Genomic DNA, 19405 nt, shown 5'->3' on the forward strand with positions numbered 1-19405 from the left:
TGTGGAGACAGACCACTGAGAAATAGGTCCAACGCCACTGGAACATCAGAATGATCCTGCGCATCAAAACACAAAATAAATACATTCGTTAATAAAAATATTTTGATCTGCTGCTGTCTGGATCCCATTTTCTGCCGAGGGGGTAAATTGCTATCTATTGATTGATTGATTAAGATTTGTCTGTCAGAAAGAATGCGAGCACATGTCAGATTCTCAAATAAAAAAACAAAAAATGTTTTTGTTACTTTTATGTGGTATTCTGCTTACAGGAGGCCAAGAGTTTGCGTACGTCAGACATGTGAATGTGAATACAGCACATGTCCTTTATGAGTTACGCCTTTTACACTGCAGAACAACACAGCACAGCTACAGGAGAGGCAGTGACTGTCATGGCGTATTTAAATGTAATAATCAAGAATTTACACCATTAAGATGTAATATGCTTTCTATGACGATTGTTGAGAAAACAGACGCTGTAAAGTACAGATCGCCGCATTTAGAACATAAAGTCGCCAGTCGTAGCGTTGCGCCATTATTTCCTTAATGAACCTTGAGATGCTCGTGAATGCAACGTTAATAATTATTATTTTTTGATTGCTGTACGTCCAGCAATTTCCTTAGCTTTGTGACCACTGCGACCGCTTTTTTAGAAACAGTTCCTTTCTCACGTAAGTGTTTTTTGCATTTTGAATGGCTGAACTCATTCCCTTTCACGGGCCTGAGTGGGATTTTCTTGGCCCATAGAAAAGATAACAATTGAAAAGGCTTTAAGTGTTCTTCTGCCGCCTGCGTAGGCCGTCCTCCACTGCACTGTAAGTTTTCGGCATCCATTTTGACAGTTTAATAACACTCTTGTGGGTTATAACCTTTCAACTAAGCCCGTCTAGCTCAGAGAGTCTAAAAAACCGTGAGTCAGTCTGATTCCAACTTTTCTCACCCTCGTCTCAAAATGATTTTGGGCCCGAAACGTCACCGCAGTTTTAGATTTTGAGATGCTAAAAACAATGCAATTACAAGAAAGTGCACATTCACTCTCGTTCTTTCCTTCTCTGAACAACCTTTTCACTGAAGTTAACATTTCTTGAAAAAAATATTCAAGCAATTTGCTCTTAAAAAAGATCCCTCTTACAAATCCTGTTTTATGTTGTGTGACAAATAGTATTAATTATACTTCATTTTTAATAGACCAGAATAAGATGGTACATGCTGTGACACATGCATGGCTTGTTCTACGTAGCAAAGTGTGTTTTTGATTTCATCACACAAACAGTTTCCATGGACTGCAATATTTCATAAAATATGTAATTAAACAAAACACTACTCTCCTAAAAGGAGACGTTTTTTAATTCTTCAGAATGTATGTTTGAAAATGAAGAAAAATGTATCTGAAAATATTTGTGTTTTTTTTTGTTTGTTTATGTACATTTCACAAAAGCATTTTATGAAATAAAATTAATTTTGTGAATGCAGTTTAGGTTTTTTTATGCAAAACATCTGACATTTGCCAAATCAATATTCTACATAAACAATACTTATCAAAAACAGGGCAATAAAACTTTTTTTTTTTTTACACAAAGAGGTAAGACCTAATAGCTTCAGGATGTACTCAAAAGTTGAAACAGAGTTCCCTATGCAAAAGTATTACTTGAAAATGCTCCATTATCAACAGCATTTGGAGGCTTTCATAAGTGGGTGGTCATATTCTTTGACAACGATGCTTTTCATATTCTCGAAAGTAAATGTTTCACCTTAATTATTTTAATGATTTGTAACGACCTTGCAGGACACAGACACATCTGCCTTTGAGGACAACGTTTAATTAATGAAACTATCAACCTTTTCAGGAAAGCTAATCACCATCAGCACATAGAATTCCCTCACAGAGTCAGCCAAAGGGGCCACGTTATTAGCCAAAATTTGAAAGACTTCTCTGGTCACCGAGCCCGCAGTGTCACAGGTGCTAAAGCTGCCATTCAAGCGGACGGCATTCAGCTTTGCCACGCTACGCTTCTTCCAGGATTCCTTCGTTTGTAGCTTCCTTTATGTTCGACGTCCGACTAGTATAGTTAACGCCGTTCGCACCAAGGAACGCCTTCATACCTCAGGGCGATAACGCGTACGAAAAGGGGAAGTCCCCGTTCCTTGGTCTTTTTCGCAATGCTGGCTCATAAAAAACGTCCCTCTATTATTTGTTTTTCACTTTTCAAGGCCACTTTTTTCGACGTCCCTCATTACAGTTACCCCCTTCACTTCGCGCTACTGTAACCGAACTTTTTGAAATTATGGCAGTTGATGAATTCTGGCCTTACAGGTCCGCGCAGGCCGTGGCCATGGGGGCGTACATACAACGCACCGGACCGGCAGACCATTTTCCCGCCATTACTCCTCTGACATGATTGCGTTTTGCAGACGCCTTTTCTTCCTCTTAAATTACGTCGGAAAACGCTGCGAAAATCTTTCGCGAGAAGACAAACGACAAGCGAAATGGAAAATGGCCATGCGATTACGGATTCCAACGCCATCCGAAGACCTTCTCGACACAATGTACCTTCAGCGAAGTGACTAATCCGCCAAAAAATTCCTTTCTTCTCCTCATGAAATGTTTTTTTTTTTCTCTTCACATTGCAATTTACCACAACATAAAATGCTCCTCCTGGCTTTTAGCTGAATAAAGTTACAGCGATCACTGCCGACGTACGGAAACGTCGGAAAGCAAGCAATGAAAAAAAGACACTTTTTCGTTTAGTCATATATATATAATATATATCCACACTCAAACCACATTGTCACAATGTTCAAGATATTTCACGACGACAGCACCAAGAGCTTTGTTTTGATTCATGACCCACCTTTGCATTCATTCTTTCATCATTGCGCTGATATACTAATTATCTATTAATTACAGACATGAATAATTTACAATAAAATAACAACTCTCATTTGTCTTTCTCTTTATACTACAATAATTTTACTTTCATTGTACTTGCTTCTTTTATGTTCCTGACCCAGAACAAATGGTACAGAGCTTTAAGAAATGTACATCTTGTAAAAGGATTGTAATTCTTCAAAAAAAAAAAAAATCATACTTTGCATTGGTTACAATTATGCCTTCAAAAGAAAGTGTGATTTTGCACCATGTAACTTGGACAATTTTGTGAGCAGCGGGAAAAAGTTCTAAAACTTTACACTACGTCAGCCTTCCGTTCCATTCCAGCTAGGGCTGAAAGTGGCTGAAGCTTATTCCAAAACGTTTCCTCTACATGGCAATCAGGACTACAAGTCTAGTATCATAATCACAGACAATCAAAGTAAAATACTGCATCTTTAGGACATAAAGGTCACAGATTTAGTTTTGAAATTATATTCTGAGAACCCTCACAAACCATTGAAAATGTAACAAAACACCAAACAGTTTAACCATCATATGACAACATTCTTCTTTTGTTTGGTCAGATAACTTGATGAAAAATAACAACTGACCACCGTTAAACTACCGTGTAGCGAGGAACCCGCTGACGGGGATATCAAATTCCCACTCAGGACTCGCAGGGTTATTAGAAAAATAAGCTTTTTCCTGTAATTCATAAAGTTCAATAAGAGCGGCTCCATTTTCGAGTTCTTACCAACTCTCCTGCAAATCAACAGCACTGAGACCTGGGTTTCACAGGTTTGCTGGCCTGCTACCTCTATGTACATTTGTGGTGTTAGTTCGTTTAAAACATGAAACACGCTAAAAACAAAAACAAACAAAAAAAAAGCCAATATAACACCGTGAGTCGTTCGACAGGCAGGTGTCATTTTCCCCCTGCAGCTCATGACCAATGATGACAAACAGAACAGAAACAGGCATATTTTTAAGCTTTTTTCTTTTACTATTCATATTTCGCCCAGTCTTTTCCAAATAAGAAACACTAAAAAAAAAAAAACTACAGTTAACTGAAAACATTTAATTCCTCTTTTCCATACCTTTATAATCTCTTGGTAGTTTGCTTTTTCAAGCGGTTTTGTGTTAAAATTAACGCAGGGCAACGAAACTTTTGATTTAGTGCAAAAAGCTTGGAAAAATCACCCTGTTACCAAAATATAAGAATAGATGTCTTTGTTTTTCTCTTCACTGTCTGAGAGGCATCGGTGTGCAGTTGTACACTGAAACAGTAACAAAATGATTAAACCACGGCACAGACACTGAAAGGAGAAGGCAAAACCGAAGGACAAACAAAACAAGAACGGTGAAATTTAAAAAATAAAAAATAAAAAGATTTTTTTTTTTTTTTTTTTTTTTTTTTTTAAAGAGAAAAGATCATTCCAGAACTTTCTTGTCCATGGCCTCCTTGCTGTTGGTCCGGGAGTAAGGTTCGAACGCGGAGGAGCTCAGGTAGCGGGCTGACAGCTCCTGCAGGTTTCCGGCCAGGGAGCCCGCCATGGAGAGGGGGTTGGAGGATATCCGGGTGGCCACGCTGCCCAGGAGGGAGGGCATGGGGAAGCTGAAGAGGCCGTGGGTGGGCGTGGAGCCCGGGAGCACCGCGGCGGCGGGCCCCGAGCTGGTCGCCGCGGGCAACGGCGGGCTGCCGCCAGTCCCCGAGCTGCTGCTGCTGCTGCTGCCGTTGTTGGCGATGATGCCCATGGAGGGCCCGCGCAGGCCGGAGCCCAGGGCGCCGCCGCCGCCGCCGCCGCCGCCGCCGCAGTGGGGCAGCAGCCCCGGGAGGCCCGGCGGGGTCAGGAGGCGCCCCTGCTCCAGCAGTCTCAGGACGCTGCACGTGGCCGCCGTCTCCGAAACCACCGACCGCAGCTCGGAGTCCTTGCCCTGGTCCTTCTTCTGCTTCGTGCGCCGGTTCTGGAACCAGACCTTTACCTTTCGCCGCCCGAAATCAAAGGTAGAGGACGCGGACAGGGACAGACAGACAAAACAAAACAAAAACAAAAACAAAACAAAACAAAACAAAACAAAACAAAACAAAAAAGTTAATCAAACATATTCATCCTTCATGGAAAAGACCAAAACAAACTAGCACTCAGGCAGACAAAATCAATTAAACTTTACCCTCACGGGCAGACCAAAACAAATTAGTGCAAATGAACAGCGCTAATAAAATGTCTGCCTTTCTGGTGAGACCAAAACAAGCACCCGCAGATCCTAAGAACCTAAAACCAACCGCTAAACACTCTCCCTCATCTGCAGGCTGAAACAGCCAAGTGTACAAGCAAATTAAAAATGAAAACAACAAACCACTGCTCAGCACTCAAGACAAAAATGAAAATCTCAACAAAACTAATGGAAAATAACGCATAAAATATTTATCAAATCATAATTATAAAGTCTGTTTACTTTCACCAATGTTTCTGTGTTGTTGCCTTGAATGTTGACAGCATTGGCTTGTAGTCTGAAGAAACTGAAACATGACTTTCATACATACACGAAGCACTGGGCCTGCATGTTTTGAAAATAAAAAAAGACTATGGCAAGCAAAGACTATGTGGCATGAAAACAGAGACGGAAGGATTTACGCAATCAAAAGAGACTAACAACTCGGCTGAAATGAGCATTGCACGCATACTTAAATTTGGTTTATTTGTACAATGGAAGCTGGTGGAACACAGTTCTTACAATGCACAGTATGAGAGCAAAGCAAATTCACTAAAAGTACAACACCTCACAATGTAGGCGACTTTTGAAAGCATAGAGGCTTTGAAAATGCATGAAATGTTCAAAATATAACTGAATTTACCACGTGGCTAATTCAAAATCAAAAGACCCCAGTATACACACAGTTTGACTCAGAAGGGTACCATAAAACTGAGACTGTGGCAAGAAGACATAAGGACGCACACAGGTGTTTTTTACACAGAGCCAATTATTCTGCAGAACTGACCGTTTTTAAAATTTTTGTCCTCCAGAAATGCATTAATTTCCACCCAAAAAGTGCTCAAAAAGAACTTGCGTATCAATACAGATTAGTAAATTTGACATTAATTATACAATTCACTGATAAACATTGAGGAACATATTTTTTCCATTAATTTCAGCAAAAAAAAAAGTTTCATTGTTTTTCCTTTTTGTCTTGTTTTTTAATGGAAGCTACAATACGGATTGCTTAAAAGTAATTTGTAATCTCCATTCAAACGGAATCATTCAAAAAAACTATTTTTACATACAATTTAATGACAATAACGTGCATTTCTGTGATGAGGAATAATGGAACGTGCACTTAAAAACGTTATTTATAAATGATGCAATCAAAACATCTTATTTGTGTCCGCTCACATAAACCCTACCACAAGGACCACTAGGTCACACATATTTGCAGAAAATAAGACGAGACTGTAATATATATTTATATTTACTACATAAAGTACAACTACAAGTTATCAAATGTGTATTTGCATTTTTCTGTGTTTGCTAAATTGTTAATTTTAATGGACAGATGACCTCATAATTAAGTAAACAAGTAGTTGCCCTGTTCTATAAATTTATAGCTGATAAATTATACAAGAAATATTTTTATACATTTTATTTTTTATATATAGAGCTGTTCTTTTGACATACCCTAAGCAGTCAATGCTGATTATTCTAAATTATTATTAAAACAATAGAAGTAAATGAACAACTCTAATCAACAGTTTTACTCCACCTATCCATGAGTCATGTGCTATAATCAAATTCACTTATTGTTACATACTATGCTTCTCTGCTTGCAAAAATTGTTCATAATGAATTATTCCTTATGCACCTCAGGGGATGCCATTTTGGGGGTTGTAGTGCAATCAAAAGGCTTCATATTATAGCAGACTGAATCAGGAGCAATCATCATCACCTACTTTTTATTTTTTGTGGGTCTGCTTTCAGTTTTTTTTTCTAACATTGATTACACTTGAAGGTTGTTACGGTAACACAAACGTTGGTCAGCTTCAGTCTGAATGGAAAATATTTCCACGGCAACACCTTCAGACTTCGTTTTTCTTTGCGCTTACTGGCCCGTAGTTCGTAATCGTTTTTTTGTCTATGCTCAATATTTAGTGTATCAAGCGTTTCAGATACGAGACGTTAATTTCCATTAATGTCAACGACACGATAAAACCTCTTCATCAAAAAGTGAAGCAGAAATCAGACGATTAAAGGCAATCAAAAAACGTCTGAGCGAATTAACAGGGAATCTTGCATTGAACAGGCAAAAAAATAAAATAAATAAATAGCGCTTTTGTCCTCTGTGAAAGAAGACCGTGTGATGTTTTAAGTACTGTAATTGTAAGGAGTGTGTCAATACAATTTTCTGAAATCACTACAATTCTGTTCGCCGGCATAAAATTGGATGCATTACAAACAAAACAGACTTCATGAACCATAAAACCATAAATAGTCAGGCCCAAACAAAACATCCGGTATAAACCAAACAAAACATCCGCTATAATGCTCAAAACACTATTCAGAGGCTCACAGAAGAAGAACTATTCATCCGGTAGGTTTGCTGTGAAATATACGCACGTGAGTTAGGCCCAATTAAATTGCTTTGTTTAAAAAATCATACGTGCAAATACAGAGGGGTGTTTTTTCCTTTGTCTTATTCAACAGATCTGAATAAACGCTTCGCCGTGACCTCCGTTCCAAAGTCATGCTTGTTTGCGTTCCCTGGAACGTATCATGGAGGTACAGCGCGACAGCCACGCAAATTAAAACAACGGAGCTCGCCTGACTAGGCCATTCTTCTAGCCAAACTGCCAAAAAAATGTAGATTTTTTTCCCCCCCTTGAAGTGAAAATTATACACGGAGGCGGTAGCTTGCTTTTCGAGTCTCTGGCGAGCAGCGAGCAGATGACGAGCGCGTACGCGACACCGCTGAGCGGGGCACTGTTTGACCTCTGTTTGACCCCCAGAGCTAAGCCCATCGCAACCTTTTTCTTCCGCGCCTTCGGAAGAGAAGCCTCAAGAATCTCAGATGAATATCGAGCATTTTATACGACTGCAGATCGTTTGTTTACAATAGCGAGATCAGATGGCAGGGGAAACTGGTACACAAGAATAAAAAAAATGAAAGAATGCTAGCCTTGGAAAGAACCATAAAGAAAATGAAATTACATCACTACAGGCAATGAAGAGCTAACGACTGTCCAAAAATAGCACCGAATGAGTAATTTACATTTTTTATTTAAAATTTTCCATCTAAATATTTGTTGTCCAAATAAATAATTGAGCTCTGCGATGGACAGAGGCACACTTGCAATGGCTATCCAGAAAGCTTCTGCATACAAAACCCGATTCTCCTCTTTCAGGGGTCAACTGGACCGTTTTTTTTTATTTTATTTTAAAAAAAAACATCTCCACTAGAGCTTTCGGATTAGATTGGCAAGATTTCACTGGGCCTCTGCGTATTCCATTGCGTACTGCTGCAATGAATCTTAGAGCCTGCTACCGATGAGGGATTTTTCTCTCTTTGTCCTACAGGCTTGGGGGGTTGGGGAGCGCTGGGGGGTGGGGGGGGAAGGGTGTTGTGGGTGGGTGGGGAGGGGTGGGGTGGGGGGGTCGGAACGTATGGCCCGTTACCTGAGTTTCTGACAGATTCAGTTGTCGGGCAAGCTCCGTGCGCTCCCTCCCCACAACGTACTGGCACCTCTGGAACTCCATCTCCAGCCGGTACAGCTGCTCGGCGGTGAAGGAGGTCCTGGTCCGCTTGGGCCGGTCCAGGTCCAGCCCTTTCGGCAGGATTATCTCTCGGATGGACCCCTTGGCATCTGAAACGCGAAGCAAAACAACCCCACGGTCTCCTTTAGCGACTCCCCGTCACACCGCGCGAGCTCATTAGCGATTGGGCGGTACCGTAAAACGCAAACAACTTCTGCGAAAAACGCTGAACGTGACCTAATTTCGATCACATGAGGTCGGCCTGAAGCACGGTCCCGTACTGTACGTCACGTAAATCCCTGCAGGCCCGTACGTAGACCCTACCGCGTGGCCGTGAAATAAATCCAGCCAAGCTAAAGCAAAAGGCTTTCGCGGTTACAAGACGACACAAGAAAAGGATCGTGATTATGTGATTTTTCTGTGCTGTAATGCATGCAGTATGTGATTCGCATGTGCTGTACAAAACAGCGGCCATCGTGTGTATAAAACAGGATATTTGGCCAATGTGTTTGGCATTTAAAAACGTGTTTACTGTTCTGTTAAAATTCTGTGATGATCAAATGGGGTGATCTAGCATGAGAGCACTGGACTGATGGTTCCTGTCCCCTGTGTATCCAGTATTAAGATGTATGCACAAAAATGTACTTTAAGTCTAGTTTCCTCAAGGCCAAATTAGCCGCCATTAATTTGGAAGAAATTTTTAAGCCATAAAAATACAGAAGGCTGTTATGTACAAATGTGACAGACATATCTTGACTTTCTTCTAAACAGCACATGCTGAATATTAGCTGGCCTGTAACCCATTATTTTTTCATACCGAACAAGAAACTGGAAAATGAAAATGAGTCCGACATCAATGTATACTCCCAGTTATATCCTACGCATGTTTTACAAACGGGATTTCATTAAACAGAAAGCTTCCTATTTTATTTTTATTTTAACGTTAATGGACAATAAAGAAACCTTTTTTTTTTTTTTACTTTTAAGAAAAATACCCTTTCGAAAAAGAATATTTGGTTCTAACGGATTTTTAAAAAAGAGAAAGTTAATTTCTTGCGTTAAAAAAAAATCTTCTCCCTGCTGGAATGTCACTCTCTTTTCCCTCTATTTTCTGCAAAGGCAGGACAACCTGGACTTTACCACAGCACGAAATCTATTGTTCACTTAGGAAACTTAAAGCCGAGCAGGTCTCAGTGCTCTGCAGTGAGTAAACTGGTTAATTGTTGTTTAATCATGTGATCCCTCTGTTGAGCCACTGTAGGTTTAACACATCCAGTAAATTAAGTGTGTTTATTCACTTCTGGCCTTAAAGGAATACAGCTACCACAGGGAAAGGTATCAGTACAAGCATAGTTTTAATTATGTCTGATATAAAATATGTTGAAAGTTGAACTCGGTTCAAAACAATATTGGAATCCTTTTTAAATAAAAAAAATAAATAGCATGTAAACGCATTTGCTTTTCTCATTAACACCCACTTAAGTCACTTGTGATAAATGCACCCCTATAAAAATAAGCTATGTTAGTAATAAAAATTATTTAGGCTTAGAATTGCCCATTTATAACCATAGCTTCCGATAAGCTTGAAGTATTTCCATTTATAGGCTTTATTTTTGGCAAAAAAGTACAGCACCTCAGCCCTTTTGACAAGCCCGGTTTCCATAATGTTATTTTCTGTAACTCTCTGAATTTTATGGCAAAATCCTGCTTAATGAAAGTACCACTTAACATCGTCAATTTTATCTTCAGATTAATTAATTTGGCAATAATAATTCAAAGTAAATTATGGAAAATGCAACATTAAAAAACAAAACAAAACAAAAAAGAAAGTCAGTCCTAATCCAGATAAAATCCTAAAAGTTTTTAAAAATATTCTCTGCTATATTTTAGTTTTGGTTTTTCATGTATTAAATAAACAGTTATTCAGAGACAATTTGGAAAATAATTTGTTGCATTTAAGTTAAATAGAAATGTAATCATTTGTACAGCATACTGTTGCTTTAAATTACAATGGACAACCGGAAGCTTCCTTTCGGACTGAAATACTAAAAAACACACACACACACACACAAACACACACACATTTATAATCTACTCTCTTATTTTAATTAATCGTAAATTAAAACGAAATTCCTCATGTTGGTTTAAATTAAAATAATACAATAGGGTTGACTGCAATATTTACTGTGATGCCTTCATAGTGAATTCCTCTTTAAATTACAAAAGACAAGCCCGGAAGCTACGTACAAGTAACCAATATAAGTGGCACAAAAAATAGATTAGTGTTCCTTTTCACCGGGAGGAAATAGCAAATTAAATTAAGTTTTGGTCGAACAGCATACCACAACAGCACTAACCACATTGTTCCTCGAGGCGTATGCATTTTCAGTAGCTACTGTTTTTGTGAACGCATAAGAAACGAAGCCAAGCCAGAGGAGAAAAAATAAAAAATAAAAACAAGTGCAAATTTAAAGACCAATTCCTCATCTACACCTTTTTGTTGTATTTAAACTTAAAACAATAATGAGGGATATGCATTTATAAAAAAAAAAAACACGTCGTGCGAATACGAATCCAGTTTTTCTCTTTTCTGTGCTCCAGCACCCAAGTGTTACAGCATTTCAGGGGTAGCAGTAGTATACGCTAATCGCCCATAAAACCGGTAGTACAGCACAGAGGAAGGATCCTGTTTTAGGGAAAGCGTAAAAGTAAATGTTTGTTTAAAAATACCCGGGCGCTAAGCCGAAAAGAAGCAGCGGGAGCAGGTCCCCGGAGCTCCTCTCTCACCTCGGACGAGGATCCTCCGGCAGTAGTCCGGGTCCCCCGAGTTCGCCCGGCTCTTCTCGCAGCTCTCCACCGTCCCGGCGGCGGAGAAGGACTCCTGCTGCTCCTTCAGAAAGGATTTGGAAAGGCTGCCCTGGGAATCCTTGCCCTCTTTCCCATCCTTAAGTCCGTTCTTCAGCACCATCCCCGCCTCGGTCTCCTGATTGTATCGGACCTCCATACCTCACTTACCCCTTAAAGAAGCGCCTGTTCGTCTTTTTTCAACTCTTCTTCTTCTTCTTTTTTTTTTTTTTTTTCTTCCCGCAGGTCAAGAAAAGGACAAAAACGAGAGTATTGCGAAGGTTGTGCTGTCTCAGTGAATCAGTCGCTCCTTATAAACAGCACCTTTTAGACACAAAGTCAGATACCTAATGCGAGGGGGAGATGTTCGCCTCATCTGTCTAGATGCCCTATTATTGCTGTCCAAACTCACTTGCCCAATGATCATGGACTTACCACTGCAACTCAAGAGCGATTTAATGCCCTTGCCTTATTACATACACATCTAGTTGATAGATGATCTCCAAATAATCAGAGCCGCGGACGGACGCACACTTGCTGTTTTCAATTGATTACGGTAATTTTCGAGGCCTCCACATTTGCGTAACCTCATGAATACACTAAATTGTTTGGATAATATATCAGGTCCTAATAGAGGGGTTTGCGCTCGCCCCGCTCCCCCAGTCAGACGCGGCTCAGCCTCGGAATCGAGGGAAGTGATTGGTCTCGCCCGGTGAAAAGGCTCCCGGAACAAACGATCGGAGAGAGAGACTTCCAGAAAACTTCCCGGACGCTTCATCCTGCGGTCCGCCGTACGGCTCCAGCCATTTTACCCTCCTCCAGCCGCCGGTCGGTCGCTTCGCTTCGCTGCCCGCGCGCCGAGAAAAAAAAAAAACTTTAATCACTTTTTCTGCGTCTTTCACCAAATCAGAGGGCCCACCTTCCCCCACCCCCCCAGTTCCAAAAGAGCTCTCTGGGTTCAGTGCTATCACAGGAGCGTGTGTGTGTGTGTGTGTGTATGTGTGGGTTGTGTGGGTGTGTGTGAGTGCCTGTGTATGTATCTGTATGTGTGTGCGTGTGTGTGTGAGAGAGAGAGAGAGAGAGAGAAAGAGAGTGAGAGAGAGAGAATCAGAGGGAGAGAGGGGAAGGGGGAGAGAAAGAGAACCAGGGAAAAAAGTCAGAGAAAGAGAGGAAAAAAAAAAACCCCCGAATCCCCTTCAGCTGAGGTATTCAGGAGTGGCGACGGCGACTCCCACAGCGGTCCCGCGGGCGCGCAGAGACAGCCTACCGCCTCGTCCCGTACGCGGCACTACAGAGAGCCCGCGCCGCCAGCCGCGAAAACGCTAAGCCCTCCTTCCCTCCCTCCTACAGACGCGCTCGCCCACGGGCAGAGACGCGCACTGCGCCCAGATAATCTCCGCCGAAGGTCTGCGGAAACTCAGCAAACTGGGAACAAAAAAAAAAAAAAAAAAAGTGTTTCTGGAACACCCCCCTCATTACACTCCTTCCCCCCCAAATCCCCGCCAACCCCCACCACCCACCCAAAAACCACCCACCCACCCACCACCTCCTCCCTAGCCAGCCCCTCCACCCACCCGCCCAGCCCACTCTAAGTTATTTCATTGTCAGCGCAACAATATCTTGGGGAACAGCAGTGGCCAGTAATCCAATAAGACCATTGATTAGGCCACAATGATTCAATTCAGGGGAGCGGCCTTGTGCACTGAGCATGTTCCGTCCCTCCTTGTCACCTTGCTGGCCAGAAGCCCTCTTCACGCTGCTCTTGTCATTCATGCCTTTATGGGAAACGGAGAGGAAAAGGAGGGAACCGTGGCAATTATCTAATTGGACTATTAACAAACAATCCAGCGAGTGTGGCCGCCAAGCAGCAGTCTTTGGGGCGGGTTTAAAGGCCACATGTTGCACTGACCCCATTCACAAAGTGTTTGGGGAACGTAGGGCCTGGAGTGGGGCAAGGAGGGAGAGAGAGAGAGAGAAGGGAGGGGGGAGGGAGAGAGAGAAAGAAGCTGCCTTCAGACCGTGCTGCTTGGTCCCACCTGGGACTGAAAAAAAAAAAAAAAAGTCCTAAACCGTTAGGCTTGCTTTTCTGCCTGATCCCCTTCAGTTTTACGTGAGCTCACCAAGACCTAAGAAGTCCTTGTGTGTGTGTGTGTGTGTGTGTGTTTGTGCTTGTGTGTGTTTGCAAGTGTGTGTGTGGGTGTGGGTGGAATTTCAGTTCAGTCACTTTTTCTCTCTTACACATCTTGTTAGTTTTTGTTATGAAAAGCGGATATCGATTATAAATGTATGTTCAGGCACAAATTCCCAAATTTCCCACATTTTTTACACAAAGAAATAAGCTATAATTCTTTAGTGGATGGAAAAAAAATCTATTGTTTTCCAAAAAAGTTTTCTTTAAAAATCTAATGAAATTAACACTCGGGATACGTATTTCAATGCACCTAAATTGGCCAAGTTGGAGGTTTTCTCTGGGCTGGTTTATAAATTAGTAAAATGTATTCAGAGATTGAAATACACGGAGAAGTGTCCCCTCAGTCTTTCAGACGCAGTATCCGCTGTGCTTTCTCAGCTGTTTCTATCTCATATATGCAAAAGGCCTGAATTTAGACAGCCTTCCATGGCTTTCCTCCAGACACCATGGCTAACATGTAAAAGATGCCAAACCACACTGACTATGCCAAAGAGGCAGCAGCCCCCCAACAAGCACCACACCCAGTCCCATCTACTCAGGTCTGTGAGCTCAAACTTTAGCCGTTAGCCTCTGCAGCGCGGGATCCAGACCCACGCGCTGGACTGAAACGGTATAACTAACCGCACTGATGTGGACCCACAGCCTCCCCCTGTTCTCGCCTGGACACAGGTGGCCCATGAGCAGGGTTAACGTGGAGCGGGGGGACGGCCTCCAGCAGCTTCAGAGCCATGCGGAAAAGGCGGACTGTTTATCTAGGATGGCCGCAACGTTCCCCTGAACCACAGTTATGAATTATGCCATCTAAACGCAACAAATTTCACATTTGTTTGGGCAACTGCATTCTCACCCTTGAGAGAAATACAGGTGTGTATTCTCTATAGGTATGTCTGGTAATGCCGCCTTTGGGATTCATCACAGAAGTTCATATTGTCCTTTTAGCACGGAATGATACGAAACAGACTTCAGCATTTTTGTCTGTGTGTGCATTAATCATGTGAAAGCCTGACAAGGGTGCAAACTCTTATTACTTCTCACAGTTTCACGACTGTATCAGAGTATACTACTCAAACTACAGCAAAGCACTGCTATCCAGGCAGTACAGTGGAAAACAAACCAGGCCAGGCCAACAGAGTTAACTTTGGTTCCTGAATGGCTGGGCCAGAACTCTTCCGTTAACAGAAGTCCTTCACCGTGAAGCTACATAAACATGTCCACCAAGACGTAACACAGCAAACGCAATTAGGTCTGGGGCATTTGTGGGTGATGTTATTATAACGTAATCATAATAATAATAATACGTTTGATTTAGAAAACACTTTTCATAAAAGTGCCTTTACGGCACTTCAGTGAGAACATAACAGAAAATGCAACACAGAAAAGGCAACATGACGCAATACTTAAGGAACCTCTTAAAATCAGGACAAATAAAAAATGCAACAGAGTGGCAAGAATCAAAAGCAATTCTGAAAAGTTAGGCTCGAGGTGATTTAAATCAAGTGTAACGCTGCGGGTAGGCACACACGCATTAGAAAAGGAGGGAGCCATAACTGACCTTACGATATTTTCAACAACACTACGCTTGATGAATGGACTTCATGTACAAATTCTGCTCATTTTCCTTTGGCGTGTGTCCAGAAAGCATCCTTTTGGTTTCGGTTGGACAAGAACGGGATGCAGAGAACACAGAGAAGCCACAGACGGCCACGGTGTCAGAGACCTTCCTTCTCAGTTCTTTCATGCTCTCACTTTCAAATCTGCAATTTCCTTATTCCTAGTGTCCCGCAGAGTGAACTGCATCGATGCCGGAAGGTCCTTACAGGTCCTTATACAGTAAACAGCAGTTCGCCAACTTCGTAAACAGTAACTCGTGTGACTGTAAAATGTGCTGAAGGCTCCAAACTTGCGTGCTATTGCCGTTTTATTTTTTTTACGACGAGTGCTAATTGATATTCATGATAATTAAATCATCTTAAATCAGAAGGGATCTCACTGTGAGAGCCCATCCCAGCTGTGGCAGTCGGGGCATTCACAGGCGGACGAGCACAGAGGACGTTTCTGGACTTTCCTCCCTCCAGCAAATCTCATTTACCTGTGGAACTTCCATCCGATCTTGTATCGGCAGAGACAAAAGGCCCCCGTGTAACTGAATTACTTTATAACCTAATTAAATTATCTCGGGGTCATCAGGGATATGATAGTTCTAGGGTGTGATCTAGGGTCTTTCCGTCTGGAGGGCCAAATGAATAACATTGCAGGGGATCTGACGGACAAACAAGCACAATATAGTGTGACCTGTAAATAAAAAATAAAAAAACAACAAAAAAAAAAACAGTAGTTTTGCTTTTTAAAACTTTGGTGCCTTTTTTTTAAATGGGTTTTGAGTGGTTGAGTGAGTGGTTCATGAGCAATGACTGATTCAATGGTAATTATTTAAGAATTGTTCTGAAAAATATGTCCACAGGCTGGTTTGAATTGCTTTATAGAACAGAACACATAATGCACTTACATTGCACACATTAACTTATTTGTTGACGCCATTTTCAAATACACTGATTGATAAAAGCCATACGCTGTGTACTGTTGCTAGTCTTTGATATAATTGTGGTTACTCAAAATCACACAAGAAGCAAAACCCCAAAGTGAAACTTAGAGCCTGTGTTTTTGCTCAGCTTGCTTTGGGCCAATTAAGAAATGTCAGCCATGTTTTATTCCCACACTTTTTCAAAGATTTTTGTCACTTTTTAAATCTCTTTTAACGGCTCTGGTTCAAATTTTTTTATTTTATTGTCAGGACTCAGGAGACTATCTGTGTTCTCTACCCTGCCCAAACAGTAAGGTCTTTACAATGGCAACAGTTAAAGGGAGCCATGTTTCAACAACTAAACCATTATACTGCAAACACTGCAGGCAGTGCCCAGTGTTAGAACAGTTAGAATAAGATGCTTCTGACACCGAGACAGTGGAGTGGAAACACTGCCTCGTGCAGAGAATCGCACCTCGTGACATACGCTGGGATTTTCATCCCCTTTCTAACGCAGTGTTTCGAGTCAGTCCGCTGAGCCCGCGACACCGCGCATCTGCGGTCTCAACAGACACGGCGGCTGTTAGGAAAACAAACTTTCAACCGCTAATTACACTCAGCTGCGCGTGGTATGGAGTTCCTTCCAGCCATCTGGGTTGACAACGACCAGTTGTGACAGCTGCCCAAGAGCTAGGATTAAATGTTTTTTTTTATTTTATTTTTATTTTTTATTGACTTCAGGTACATTTACTATACATGTGTGCTATTCCTCAATGAAAGTCTGTTTGGTGGGTCCTGACTTTTTGAGCCAAACTGGATGCCTGCTTTATTTTATGCTACAGAATCAACCAAAAGGCCTATGTCACAATTTGAATTGTTGCATACTGAGGCATTTGAAAGTAGCCATTTAGTAGGATACACTTTCATACAGCGTACCAACACAAGAGTTATGCAATTAACAAATAGTTCATTGTTAGAATAATTAGTGCATAAACGTAAGATAATTATCAATATTCACAAATATGGGCAATTTTAATGTTTTGTAGTTACTGTAAGTTTACATTTACTTTAACAAATACAAAGAATAATCCTAATCTAAGGAGGACTAATTAAAACATAGTAGGAAATGTCCTTGTTTTAAAATGTATGTATTGACAGTAAAGATGTGAAATGAAGCTTCATGCCGTATCGTCCCCATTTATTTCATTTGCAGGAGGTTGGGAAATTATAAATATAGTTCATGTATTTACACAAGAAAACTGTCAATATATTTAATTTGAGATCTTAAGGAATCACGGTAAAATTAGGCTTTGATAACACATAAATACAACCCAGAGGGATACAAGAGAAAACAGAGAAAGAAAACACAAACACAATATTTTTCCCTTTCAGGAACGTCATGTATGCACATGATTACACGCGGAATAAAGGTCTCGTCCGCTCTCAGAAAGCATGCTATACTGTTTCAATGGTGATTAGCACGCTCATTGTTGTTTCTACCTAAAAATTCGAAATTAAAATGAAAAAGGTAGCATGGGGTTTCACAAATATTTTTGTTTAAATATCAACATTTATTGGGTGATACTTCACACTTTGTTCAGCCAAATAGCATTTACACTGTCCACCATGAGCATTTGAGCAATGCACATTAAGCTAGAAGATGTAACCATTCCAAGCTCTGCATGGCTGCAATTTTTTTTTTTTTTTTTTTTTGACTGGTTCTGATTTGCTGGAAGCTTCTACGGAACAAAGGCCAGAAGAAAGTCTTTATTTAAAAAGTGTTCCTCTGTCGTACGCAGGGTCTTAGCCTGTCTGTGGTGACTGTTCAAGAACAGTACGCCGCCTAATCAGCACAACTCACAGCAGGGGCAATACACTGTAATTCTCGATCGCCCATACAGCTAAGGCGAGGTTAAATGGAGAGAGAGGGAGACGTCCCACGCTCTCGCTCCTGTGTTTTCAAACACTCACAAAGATTTGCGCAAAAAAAAAAAAAAATCTACCTCTCCCTGTAATGAGGTTTTTTTTTCTTCTTCTTTTTTGCAATGAAAAAAAAATCTATTTAAACCTTTTCAATGTGCTGTCTGTCAACTGCACGTTCGCTCTCCGCGAGCCGTGTAAGAGCTTCCATTGTGAGAACTGTATCTAACCGATGTTTAAATGTTGCCGGGCGCAATTTTGCCGAGGACGCTTGGCAGACGCATTGAAACGCGTTTGATTCCGAGACTTAATTATTTTACTTTAAAGATGTAACTATCACGTGGGGCCTTAAAATGGCATTCACTAATTGTATGAGTATTAACAGAATCCAAACAGACTACATTACTCAGATAAATATTAGTTACAAAATGTAGCAGATGTTTTATTCCATGTCAATATTTTATGTTCATATCTACAAACAATCCATACAGATATAGGCTTATAAAATAAAGCAGCAACCGTCTATTAGAAAATAACCACCAAAAACCATGGTCTACACATTTCACCTGATGCATACATCTTTGTATAGTATGAAGTCTATTTAACTTACAAAGCTATGAACTGACTACATCCACTCCAAAAGTCTTTTAATTACAGACCATTACCATCCCATAATATTTAAGTGTGGATTGTATTAGATACTGGTACAAATCCTGTCTTGGATATGGAGAACAATCAAGTTGTTTGATAACAAAACAGCTAAAATAGAAATTTGCATTTCGGCTCACAAAACAACATTTGAAGGGTTTTAGTTAAAAAGGTTGATACACATACTGCTGCACCCAAAGACTGAACATCAGTGTGCCAACCTTTCCGTTTCCATTTCCGTTTCGCACACTGATTTCACACAGAATGATGCTAATTCAGCTCTTACGTAAAAGGTACAAGGAGGAACCTTAAATTTTCCTTGCCATGTTCTGACTTGGGCTGTTTGGGTGTAGGGCAGGCAGGATCAAGCTTGCGCAGTGTTACAGGGAGACAGCGCATGCAACCATAAGGCACAAGAGATCTGATGTCTCCATTCTCCCTTTAGAGTAAAGCATGGGGGTGATGTGGCTCCGTGTTTGAAAGGAGTCAACAATGGGCTTTCTTCTGGCATCCGAAAGCACCATCTCCGAGCTTGTGTTCCAAAAGTTTATTTCTTCACTAGCAGAGACGTCAGTGGCAAAGGTGGTGCAATGCAAATATGCCACAATGCTTTCAAGCAAGAAATAGCATTTTTATATTGTCAAGATCTGAAAAGATACCGCAACAC

The 19405-nt window shown here is 41.1% G+C and overlaps 1 protein-coding gene across 1 annotated transcript; it reads right to left on the bottom strand.

Moving 5' to 3' along the window:
* Positions 1-1501: 1501 nt before the first annotated feature.
* vax1 (ventral anterior homeobox 1) lies at positions 1502-12864 on the bottom strand. The gene is made up of 3 exons (XM_064317341.1): positions 11402-12864; positions 8537-8724; positions 1502-4852 (listed from the first exon to the last, which is right to left on the bottom strand). The coding sequence occupies exons 1-3, from the start codon at positions 11616-11618 to the stop codon at positions 4301-4303; spliced, it is 957 nt and encodes a 318-aa protein (XP_064173411.1). The 5' UTR covers positions 11619-12864; the 3' UTR covers positions 1502-4300.
* Positions 12865-19405: the final 6541 nt, after the last annotated feature.

Source organism: Anguilla rostrata, chromosome 18, assembly GCF_018555375.3.
Source record: "Anguilla rostrata isolate EN2019 chromosome 18, ASM1855537v3, whole genome shotgun sequence".
NCBI lineage: Eukaryota > Metazoa > Chordata > Actinopteri > Anguilliformes > Anguillidae > Anguilla > Anguilla rostrata.